The sequence below is a fragment of the Aythya fuligula genome, chromosome 2 (genome assembly GCF_009819795.1).
Source record: "Aythya fuligula isolate bAytFul2 chromosome 2, bAytFul2.pri, whole genome shotgun sequence".
NCBI lineage: Eukaryota > Metazoa > Chordata > Aves > Anseriformes > Anatidae > Aythya > Aythya fuligula.
The window spans coordinates 44,980,946-44,993,052 of NC_045560.1; the positions used below are offsets into that span (position 1 = coordinate 44,980,946).

General features: G+C 35.8%; 1 protein-coding gene across 4 annotated transcripts in view; it reads left to right on the forward strand.

Annotated features, from left to right (window-relative positions):
* The window catches only part of ATP2C1 (ATPase secretory pathway Ca2+ transporting 1), a 49,218-nt gene extending 40,699 nt beyond the window's left edge, over positions 1-8,519 (forward strand). For all 4 annotated transcript variants that reach the window (XM_032181206.1, XM_032181208.1, XM_032181209.1 and 1 more), the window contains 8 exons: positions 166-216; positions 968-1,134; positions 1,735-1,803; positions 4,145-4,261; positions 4,915-5,062; positions 5,702-5,797; positions 6,618-6,759; positions 7,698-8,519. In XM_032181206.1, coding sequence (XP_032037097.1) covers positions 166-216; positions 968-1,134; positions 1,735-1,803; positions 4,145-4,261; positions 4,915-5,062; positions 5,702-5,797; positions 6,618-6,759; positions 7,698-7,834 — 927 coding nt within the window. In that variant the 3' untranslated portion in view covers positions 7,835-8,519. The remainder of the gene's footprint in view (positions 1-165; positions 217-967; positions 1,135-1,734; positions 1,804-4,144; positions 4,262-4,914; positions 5,063-5,701; positions 5,798-6,617; positions 6,760-7,697) is intronic.
* The last annotated feature ends 3,588 nt before the right edge of the window (positions 8,520-12,107 follow it).

Consider the following 12,107-nt stretch of genomic DNA (forward strand, 5'->3'; position numbering starts at 1 on the left):
CGATCTAATCAAAATACATTTCACTGATGCTTCAACCTCAAAGCTAATGAGAGCGTAGTTCACCTTAGATAATATTTTTATCCTCTAGCTTTATAGTTTATAGTATGCAGCACAAGTCTTGAAATTTCTCAAATTCTCACTGCTTCTTTGTTGTGCTTTTAACAGGTTGCTGTATTTTACAGAGCCAGTCCCCGACATAAATTAAAAATTATAAAGGTATGTCTCAGTAGAGACTAGAGTGCTGGACAGCGACTACTGGTACTGTTTGTAGTGTCTTCTCTTAAACTACATTGTGGTGCAGTGTGTCTAGATGAGACCAGAAATATGAATGGTTTGAAAGTGAAGTGTATTTGAAAATATTACTTGAAAAAGTATATAATGTCCACAAAGGATATGCAACTGCTGGGAGTCAACATCAGCTTTCCTGGATGTTGGGAGCTGAGACTGTGTCACATTGCAGTTGAGTTGACTATAAGAACTTGAGAGCCATATTTCTGCTACTTCTCAGAACAGGATAAAAGGGCATGAATTTCAAGTCATGTCTGAGGTAATGCTTCTGTTCAGAAGCTTAGAAACAAAGCTAACAAAGAGTGACATGCTCAGTATAACAATTGGAAAAGCAACAATAAAGAGAAGGAAGTAAAACATTATGAGACTGTTGGAATATTTTTGAGAATTATCAGAGGATGATAACATTAACATATAAATATAGTATCATTCTCTCTATAGCTCTGTTTTCTCTTAAATGCAGCTTTTATATACTTTCAAATCTAGATTGTGTGAATATATGAACTAAAATTTAACCTAAAATCTTGTATAAAAAAATCCATCACGATACAAACATACGTTTTTATTTTTTTTTTTAGGATTTTATAATGGAATTATAAAAAACAGGGGGGGAAACAGCTAAATGCTTGTGTCTAGAACAGTTGTATAGCACTATCTAAATTCTTTTTCCTTTCTTTAGTCCCTGCAAAATAATGGCGCAGTAGTAGCTATGACAGGAGATGGAGTGAATGATGCTGTTGCTCTGAAGGCTGCAGATATTGGTGTAGCAATGGGACAAACTGGAACAGATGTTTGTAAAGAGGCAGCAGATATGATCCTCGTGGATGATGATTTTCAGACAATAATGTAGGTGGCATTTATGTAGATACATTGTGCTATGCAGTTTTAATGAAACTTTCCCTAGTGAATGAAAGAGTGTTTTTTTGCAGTAGAGTATACTTGGCCTCTGTATTAGAAATCACTCATTACTGCTGTAATTCTCAATTTGTTAGACAAGTTGTGACATATGGTAGAGGTTAAAAAGATGGCTTGTACGAATTTCATTCTGGTGCAGTAAGAATACATGGTCTTCTGAAATCATGATGTATTTCTATGATTTTTGTAAAGTGTGTGTGTTATGTTTGTTTTGTTTCTTTTTAAATTATCTACCTTGACTCAGAAGGCCTCATCAGGGAAGGTGGTGTATTTTAAAACACAAGGGGGAAATTTTAGTATTGACATTTAATTTTGAAAGTTTAGTTAAGCAGGCCAGAATAAGAACCATTGTGTTCGATCTTATAGTGAAGTACAATGACTGTAAAGGTAAAGAACGTCAACTCCAGTTGTTTCTTGACACTTGCATTTCTGATTAAAATAACAGAAATGACAAACTTTTTTGGTTTGTTTTAAGCTTTTTGGCAGTAGCCTTATTTGTCAAGTGGTGTAATCTTTGGTTTTTAATTGCAGGTCTGCAATTGAAGAGGGTAAAGGAATTTATAATAACATAAAAAATTTTGTTAGATTTCAACTGAGCACGTAAGTCTAAAACATCTTTGATATCGGATGGTTCTAACTACATCATGAAGCAGATGCTGTATAAATTCACACAAACATTTTAGATTTTACATAGTATGCTGATACACTGCACTGGAAATACCAGTGGTCATAACTGCAAAAGATTTCCAGGACTGAATTTTCAGTGTTTTGCACTTCATGGCCTGTTTCATTTTTAAAGAACCAGAAAATAGTGCAACAAAGAGACCTCTAACTTTGTTCTTCCTATTAAGATGTGAAAAGTCAGTAACAGGGGATGAAGAATAACAGGATAGCTCTGCCTTAGGGCTCGTTTAAAGGAGAAGTGGGTAGTTCCCTCCTTAACCAGAAGATGTATATCAACCAGAGAAAATGAGGGAAACGGGAGGTCAGTTTCTGTGTAATCCATATACTGCTTTGTGGAGTGAGTTCTGTGAAACTGACTTCCTTGTTTTGCATATAAGGATCCCTATGGATCTGTGGTGCTGCCTGAATTATCTGCATATAAGATGAGTTTACGAAGCTTCACTTCAAAATGTATTGAGTCTATCTTATTGAATTAGGATTCAGGAAAGTGGTTTTCTTCTTCACTGTGTTGTTAGTGAACTTTTTTGAAGCCATTTTAGGAGTGGTTGACCAAAGTTTTAAAAATTAAAAACAAAACCAAAAAAAAAAATCTATCAAAGAAAATCCACAGAAAATATACATCACCAACCTCTTAAAACTTGCCTATAAACTGTAAGAAGAGTTGCATACTTTCCATCTTGTATGGTGTCCTGAACTGGTAGGAGATTTAGTCTGCTTCTGAAAAATCATGAAGCATAGATATTTTAGGGAAGTGTGCATGCCTGCTAGCCTTGGGAATAGTAGCCTTAGGTTTCTCATGAATGAGTTACCCTTTTTTCTGCCTCTCTTTGTAGGGAGAGCATATGAGGGTTCAGTAGAGTGCCAAATACAGAATTATTGTAAGCTTTGCTCACTTCTTGTTGGATATGAAAACATTTAATCTCGTGCTGAAACCGATTAGTGCATAACTTGTTTAGAGAGGTTTCTGATACCAAGTTTGTAAACAGCTAATCTATTTTCAGTCTTCTGCCTAGCTTCCTCATTTGCTAATGAGCAGTGGTGTGAGTATTTTTAGGGAGTCTGAGTAGTGTGCTTTGATTGATTTGTCAAACTGGTGACAGGTGCACAGTCTGGTTGTGTTTATATCAAAAGTGTCTAACAAGTTTGTTTTTCAAAACCATGTTTAGAAGTTCTACTTCATGTGCAATAAAAGTATAGGACCCAGTTCCATAGTGAAAAAATCAATTAGTTGAAGGTGAGTGTTAATCTGGAATGCCATTTTAATGTTTGGGAGGTTTTTAAGACATGAACGTGCTGTCTTTTAATTGCTAGAACACCATTTTAACTACAGATTCTAAATGAATTCATCCCTTTCGTACTATGAAATTCAGCAAGGGAAAATGCCGGGTTCTGCACCTGGGACACAGGAATGCCTGACAGAGGTACAGACTGGGAGATCAGTGGAAGGGATCTGAGCATACTGGTCAAGAGCAGGCTCAGCGTGAGCCAGCAGTGTGCCCTGGCAGCCAGGAAGGCAAACTACACGTTAGAGTGCACAAAACACAGCATAGCCAACAGGTCAGAAGAGGTGATTCTCCCACTATATTTAGCGTTGGTGTGGCCATACCTCGAATATTGCATGCAGTTCTGGGCTCTGCAATATAAAAAGGATTTTATGATACTTGAACACGTCTGGAGGATGGCAACAAAGTTAGTAAAAGGGCTGGAAGGCATGTCCTATGAGGAGAGGCTGAGGACATTTGGTCTGTTTAGTTTGCAGAAAAGAAGTCTCAAAGGTGACCTCACTGCTCTCTACAGCTTCCTGAGGAAGGGGAAGCAAAGTTAGGTGCTAATTTCTTCTCCCTAGTAAACAATGACAGGATAATCAGAAAGGGCGCAAAGCTGTGCTGGAGAGGTTCAAACTGGATATTAAGAAAAAATTCTTTACTGTGAGGGTGGTCAAACACTGTCATGGGCTTCCTAGTGAGGTGGTTGGTGCCCAAAGCCTGTCAATGTTCAAGAGGCATTTGGACAATGTCCTCAGTAACAAGCCTTAACTTCTGGTTATCTCTGAAGTGGCCAGGCAGTTGGATTTGATCTCTGAAGGTCCCTTCCAACTATACTAGCCTTTTAAAGTTAGGGTTATGTCAATTGTGATTTAATTTGTCAAAATCTATATCTACTCTTAAATATGTGAAGTTTTGCTTACAAAGCAGTTATCAGTGGATCTTCAGAAATGTTCTGTGCTGACAGTCATAAAAATGGATTCTTTCAACAGGAGTATAGCAGCATTGACTTTAATCTCACTGGCTACATTAATGAACTTTCCTAATCCTCTCAATGCCATGCAGATCTTATGGATTAATATTATTATGGATGGACCTCCAGCTCAAAGGTAAGTAATTACTTACCTTTACTTTAAACTCTGTTAGAGGTCTGTGGTCCCGTTTATTTCAGCAAGGAAAAGGGTTGTTTGTAGAAGAAATTCTGTGAAGTGTTAGGCTTCAGTGATATTTTTCTGAAACGTAGCAAACATTTTTCTTAGCACTATACTGCAAATATTAGAGTTCAGTGTTCGTTATTTTGGTTTGCTTTAATAGCTAACAATGCTTGGTTGGGGTCACAGCATGGATATGTCTGTGGAACCTGATTGCAGGATACTGGCGTCTCTCTGGGTCCTTCCTCTGACTCTTCACTGCAGATAGATAGTAGGGGATCCCTTAGTTAGGCTGATTAAGGTAGCAGAAATGAGGGTCATTACTGATATAGCAAATTCCTTTAAAAATTGACATCTACTAATTTTGATAATGTCTGATATCACATTTTAGACTTTCAAACTGCAGTGTTAGAGTATTACCTGTTACTAACATTTATAACTCAGTGCTTTGAAGGTGAAAAATCACAAATGCTTGTTTGAATTATGTGATTCTTAGGCTGTACAGAGAAGATGATTTTATTTTTTTTTAACTTGTAAAATCTAGCCTTTATATGGAATCAATTAATTATTTCTGTGATTATAAAAATCTAAGTTGTTGTTTCAATTTTAAGTCTTGGAGTGGAGCCTGTGGATAAAGATGTTATTCAGAAGCCTCCGAGAAATCTGAAGGACAGCATTTTAACTAAAAACCTGATCGTTAAAATACTGGTTTCATCAATAATTATTGTGTGTGGAACACTGTTCGTCTTCTGGAGAGAGGTATGACAAAAACATAAAACTTAAAGTAGTAGCAAACATTTTTAAAAGTCGTTTTTATCCTAGCAGATGGGATTTGGAATTTGCATGAACTTTGTTGTAAGATTTATCCATACTTGTTTAATAATAATGAAAATTGAAGGGGATGAATTTCAAAGCAGTAGTTGAAATGAGGAATACAGTTCTATTCCCCAATCTGTTTTACCATGGACTTTTTCAGGACCTAAACATATTTGGAAAGCTTTTGGAAAACTCAAATGGGCGTTAATTGTAAGAAGTCTTATAGCCAGGCTATTATGAAACAGCTATTTGCCTTTCTTTTCCATGTAGAGAAGAAAGTTTTGTGTTTTGTTTTCTTTTTTTTAAACTTCTTGTAGTGCCTGCCTAGAATTCTTGGTATTCCATCTGCTCACATAGATGTTTGTTAAGAGTCTTCATTTAATTACAGTTTAGGATTACAAATTCTTTTAAATTACAGGTGTCCAATTCTTGCTGTATGATTTATTAAAATCAGCTTGGGGGCAAACAATTGTTTTTGCGTTCATGTATTAGCTAGTCAAACTTGAATTATTGCATTAACTACACTTTGTTGTTGTGGGTTTAAACTAAAGCATGCTGAAACATGCTATTTTTTGTTGACAGTTACGAGACAATGTAATAACACCTCGGGATACAACCATGACTTTCACCTGTTTTGTATTTTTTGATATGTTCAATGCATTGAGTTCTAGATCTCAGGTAAGTGATTTGTATTGCCATTTACACAGTATTTACAAAAGCAGTATTTTTCTTCTAAGGAGGATCTTGCTGTCTTTGTTTCAAATGTTATCCTGCAGACTTACTTTACGTGTACTATTAAGCTTTGGAGTTAAAAATAATTAAATAATAATAATAATAATAATAATACTATGTAGGATTTCTTAAATCACAGGTAAGTGTTAATTTCCTTAATTTACGATGCAGAACTGGTTGTAATGCTGCTGTCCTCACAGGTGCAAGGAAATTCTATTAAAATCTGAAGTGTGGCAGTCCTTTGTATTGCTACATAGGCTTGTTTTTTTCTTTCCTGAAAATCCTGTCAGTTCAGCAACTTTTTCAGAATCTGAAGCTTTTTTTTTTTATTTTTTTTTTTTTAGCTTGTAACTTTAATGAAAGTGGCTTAAACCATTCTTTCTGTTTATATTTTTGCTCTAAGGAATAAAGGTCTGAAACTTTATGCTAGTTGAAGAAAATACATACTATTGCACTTATGCTAATTGGCAGTCTGTTTTCTGATATGAAAGTCAGAAAACACGTCCTTCTAGTATTGTGTGCACCTTCTAATGCACTGTATTTGCAGAAAAGTGAGCTCAATAAACAGATCATTGACTGTGAAGACAAGATACGCATTCAGTTTACCATGAAACTAGCCTCTCAAGAACTTGTTGTAGATTATCTTCAAGGTCAACAATATATTTTTACATTTCTGTGAAAGTCCAGATGAAAACACTGTAGTTATGAATATTTTTCTTGTCTAGACAATGGAATTTACACGTGTGATATATTGTTTATTTTACAGACAAAATCTGTCTTTGAGATTGGACTTTGTAGTAACAAAATGTTTTGCTATGCTGTCCTTGGATCTATAATGGGGCAGTTACTGGTCATTTACTTTCCTCCACTTCAGAAGGTTTTCCAAACAGAAAGCCTGAGCATCTTGGGTAAGAACAGTTTATTTTTAAAAACTGTGTATTAAGGATTAATTTGTAAGTGCATTGGCTGATGGTTGTGGGCATGGCATTTAGGGACATGGTTTATTGGTGGACTTGGTACTAGTAGGCTGGTGGTTGGACTTGGTGATCTTAAGGGTCTCTTCTACCCTCTATCATTCTGTGATTCTCTGAGAGTTCTTTCTGCCTACTTGCATACAGCAGGAATACAAATCCTGCTGACCTGTTTTAAGGGGGGGGGGGAAAATCCTTTTAGATCCTTTGTTTGGAAATCATGATTAAATACGTATTATACACAAGACAGATGATCGCATTCTAAGGTTTCTGAAGTGCTTGTGTATTTTAAGGTTTTTAGTATGAGTATTGATGTGGGCAAAATGAAGCATAGACTTTGGAAAAAATTTTTTTAAATCTTATGCTTTATTAAATCAACTGCATTTTTGTAGGGTAAAAAGCTATGAGGCTTTTAAGAAGCTATTTAAATACATACTTAGTGCTGTTGGCCTCAGTAAGACTTATGTTTACTGCTGTTGCTGTTTTCTGGAGCTAAAGATAAATTATTGCTATGAAATGCATGTTTTACATAATTCTTTGCCTTTTTAATGTCACTTCTGAGAATCTAAGTATTTTTTCAGTAAAAAGTTAATTATGTTGCTTAGGATTCTTTGCTTTCATAGGTATTCATAAAAATAGTTATGAAATATTCCAGAAGTTTCAAATATTGTGCATGTCCGTGTGATTTGTGCATAAACCAGACAAATAACATGCATAGTTCTGCAAAAATTGGTTCTTGCTTCACTTTATTGTGAAGCAATACCTCAAATTACTTAATAGGGAGGCAATTTGAAGGTCTTGTAAGTCATATTCTTTTGTGAATCTGTCCTAATCTTTAAGTAGCAACTTTTAAAAAGGCTAATTATCTCTTCTAGATTTATTGTTTCTTCTGGGGCTCACTTCCTCTGTGTGCATAGTGACTGAGATCATAAAGAAGTTTGAAAGAAGCAAGGAAAAGATCCAGAAACGTGGAAGTTCTTCTTCGTCGACTTCGTCTTTTCTTGATGTATGATGCATATTGCATTCTTTTTGTTTGCAAACTTAGGGATTGCTGTCTAAAGATGTAGGAGAAAGCAAAACAATATTTGGAGGATTAAGAAATCCTGAGGGCTTTTGACAAGTCCTTTGTTTCACTGGCTAATGATGAACATTCATGTTTCAAGACTGTTCAGAACTTAACTTCCAGCTGTGGGAGTAACAAATGAAATTATGCAACTTTGGTAACGTTTTTCCTCAAACCAATTTACTTTTGAGATTGAACAGGATTTTGTGTGTGGGGGATTTAATTTAAAGAAAGATCTAAGCCCAACTCCCATTTTCTGCACTTAAGAGATATAACTGTGTAAAATTCTTCTCTTAGATATATATATTTTAGTTTGTTTTTATTTAAAACATTGTACTATTTTACTTTTATGGTGGTGGGACTTTGCTACTAATACAAGGATAAAAAAAAAATATTTCAGAGGCATTCCACTGGGTTTAGAGTCTGTCACAAGAGTGCCATATTCTAGCTACTGTATTTATTTACTTTATCCTGCAATGTGTAAGCGGCTCAAGTACCTTGTGCTACAGTTTTTTTGTATCCTGAGTTCTTTTGCACAGGATGTGACCGCTGTCGGATCACTGTTTTTCTTTTCTTTTTCTGTGATTGAAAAGCCTATACTGCAATTTGAAGTAAATGTTTGCTTTTCTTAAAAGTGTGGTGTCTCTTTTGCTTTAAAAGAAACTGGCATTTACACCAGATTGTCAGGCTTGTTTTGATCATTTCAGATGCTAGCTTTATTTCACATTTTGTTCCATTTTAGCTTACAAATGCCAGAACACTTCAGTGGTTATAAGTAAGTACTATTATTGAAATATTTTTAGTATACTAAATTAGAAAAGGAATGCACTCATTCTCACTCTAATGGCAAAAAATCCCACCCTTGTTTGAAAGAAGCTTATTTTTTCCTTTTGTGCCCCTCCTGTTCTTTCTTCTTCCCATCATAAAAATAAACTGTTTGCTTTTAGAGTAACTTAAAATTTTAACCTTCAGAATGCCTTTTTTGTGGCTGGAAAAGTGTTATAGTAGATTGATGTCTTGATATGTTAAAATTAGTTTTTCATATACAATAATGCCTAAATACTCTTAATATTCAGCAATTAGAGTTTTCTCCCTCAAAATAGACTTGAAGGTGGTGTCATCAGTGTCTTTAGAATAGGACTCCTTATTCTCCTGAGGAAAAATGCAAGGATCAGTCACCCAGGGAATCTTGAAAAGAGGATGTGCAAGATTTCTAGGGGGAGTTGGCGATGGAATGGTGGATCTTTTGTTTCAGTGTGTGGATACACAACTTTTCACACTGAAGCCTGAAAATAGTGTTTTGTCTTGGTATTAGCTGGGGGACGTGCTGTCAGAAGATGGTCATCCTGTCTCAAACATTAATGAGGGATTTTAAATGGGCACCAACCAGGATATTTTTGCACATTTCTTTGTGGCTTGCCCCATCTGCCACACTCAAAATCTGGGGAGTTTATGAAAGTAAGGCAGTTTGGAAAGTGTTATATGAATCTCTCTGCTAAGTTATTTATTTTTTCCCCTGGAGATTTGTAGACTTGGTCAGAAGTGTGGCAGCACACAGGAAATGAGTTCATTTGCTATACAGGATCCACTGAGTCTGCTGTATGCACGCAATTCAGCCGTTGCTCTGGCTGACCCTGTGCCTGCTGAATGTGCACTTATTACCTGAACTACCAATGTGCAGGAGAACTAACAGTGTAAGGGGAAAGACTGTAGCGTATGGCATTCAGCTCTTCTGCAGGCTGCTATATGAACCACCAAGCTAATAGGGCTCAAACAAGATGACTTCATACAGAAATGCTCTTCTCTTCAAGCACAAGTCTAATTTCCAGCAGCTCTGCCTATCAAAAGTTGAACAAATTCGTCAATGTTCTTCCTGTTGGAGTGTCTTTGACAAGTGAAGCCGTAGTACTAATGCATTCAGTATTTCAATGCAATTTCAGAACATTTAAAAGCTCCTTAATAAAATATTTAGAAGTCTTCAGATTCCGGTAAAGACATAATAAAAACTATGACAATGCATGCTGATGAAGAATCTCTTGCGCCAGCCTGGGTTTTGAGAAAGTACAGCTCTGCATTTGGTATTAAAATCCTAGAAATCCAGATATGTAGAGAAGTGCAGATGAATAATGATTTGTTCTTTTAACAAAGAATTCTTATTGCCTAGTCTTTAAACAAATTTTATGAAGCAGCACAAAGTTGTCTCACTTTCTGAATAAGGTATGTCAGCGTAGACAAGATATAAAATTGTGTTTACTGAAGAACAATTCTGCCTTCTTGAAGGATAAGCTTAATTGCATGTAATTCACTTTAAATATGCCAAAGGCAATTTTGCTGTTTTCGTCTGGAAGATGAAACAGTAACGAGCTCAACCTCATTATTTGTAAGAAATGCCTGGACCAGCTGTCTGAATTCCATTGCTGTTTTTTAGATCCATTCCTGATCGTTACCACCTAGCTTGGAGACTTTCTTCAGAGCAATTCAGTCAATGGTGATTTTTTTTTTTTTTCCTCAAAAATTTCGAAGCATTTATGTGGTGTGAAAATAGCAACCAAGGAATTTAGTTTCTCTTATTAAAGCATGGAATAGAGAACATCTAAGTTTTAACTAGCAAGAGCCTTTTATTGTTTGGGGATGTTTTTCTCTCAGGGAAAGATTGCTTCAGTTTTATTTCTTGAGTCATTATAGGTTTTCAGTTTAAATAAACTGTGAATAGTGATCCTAGACTGGCTAATTTTCTTCAGTATACAGAAATGGTATTTCCATTGAGGCATATTTCATTTTACCAGGAGCAAAGAGCTGCTGACTTCTGCACTTAGAACATGTTTCCAGTGGGGTAATCTGTAATCACCAAGTCAGCAGTCCCAAAGGTATTCCCAAAATGCCATGTGATCACAGCAGCCTTTTGATGAAAAAATGAAACATTTGAGTTTTTACTTCAGAACTAATTCAAGAATTTGCTTTCTGGTGTTCCCCCAGCATGGCAGTTGGACCAGTGAAGATCTCCCTTAGAGCAGTAACAAAGTGGAATCAAACATAAACATACCTGCATTTTCTTATTTAAAGCTTACTTGAAATGGGACAATTAGTGTTGATTATAAAAACCATAAGGAACTACAAGCTTGGGAAAATGAAACACATGAGATGGTAATGATTTGAAGGATTTAACTCTTAAATCACTAAAATCAAGAACTTAAATTTAACCCCTTTCAACTTCAATAAAGTCACCTGGTGGAAACGTGCAAATAGGCTACTTAGAAAGGGCTTGTAAAGTGCTCCTGACTTGCTGTGTGGTTGAGTATGGGTGCCATCTGCTGGTAATATAGTAAGTAGCAGTTCTGTACTGGAAGAAATGTTATTTATTACCTACTATTTCAGTTACCTACCATCTTGGGCTGTATCTCAAAAATAGTTTTCCTATGAATTGAAAGATGTTGTAAATGTATTTTCTCATTGACTTTATTATGGCAGTATTAAGACTCAGCTCTATGAGAGCACTCCTGTAGTTCATAAGGTCTAATGAGTTACTTCCCTGTAGAAAACACTTATTACAGCGTATAGTAATGAGCTTAAAGAAAGTGAAGTTTTATTTTGTTTTTCCCCAGGCTTATTCATAGGTCTTCATACTGTATACTTCAATGTTTCCTTTTTAGAAGGTGTTGGGTTTGGGGTTTTTCCCTCAAATTTAGGACTTCTGAAATTTGAGCAAGGGTCAGCTTGTTAGTTTTCATCCTTGCCTGGAACTTGCCCTAGTTAAACTTCAAGTCAGCGACAACCTGTCATATTCTTTGCATTTTGATACATCCGTTATGTACTGAGTGCCCTACAAAACTTGCAACAGTAAGTATTAACAGCATCTGATACTTAAGCACTAGTGTTACAGTTCTGAATCAGAAACATTATGGTTGTTCGTGACTAGAACTCTGTAAAACACTTTTTCCTTGATTGAGTTACTTAAAAATCATTGTGAAATAGTTCATTTGCCTTGGTGGTGGATTACTTTCTGTTGCATATTTATTTCTATGTAAAATGAAGTAGCACTTCAGGAAAGCCTTTGTGATAGTGGTCTCTGCCAGTCTGTGTCACCTACTTGGACAAGGACTTAATTTTTAACAAGAACAGTCTCTACATCTATTGAGACCATAGAGTAACTACAATGTTATCTTCCATGGCAGTAAAGATTGTGTCACCTAATTCTGTTGGTAGCACAAGATCTTTAGAGAAG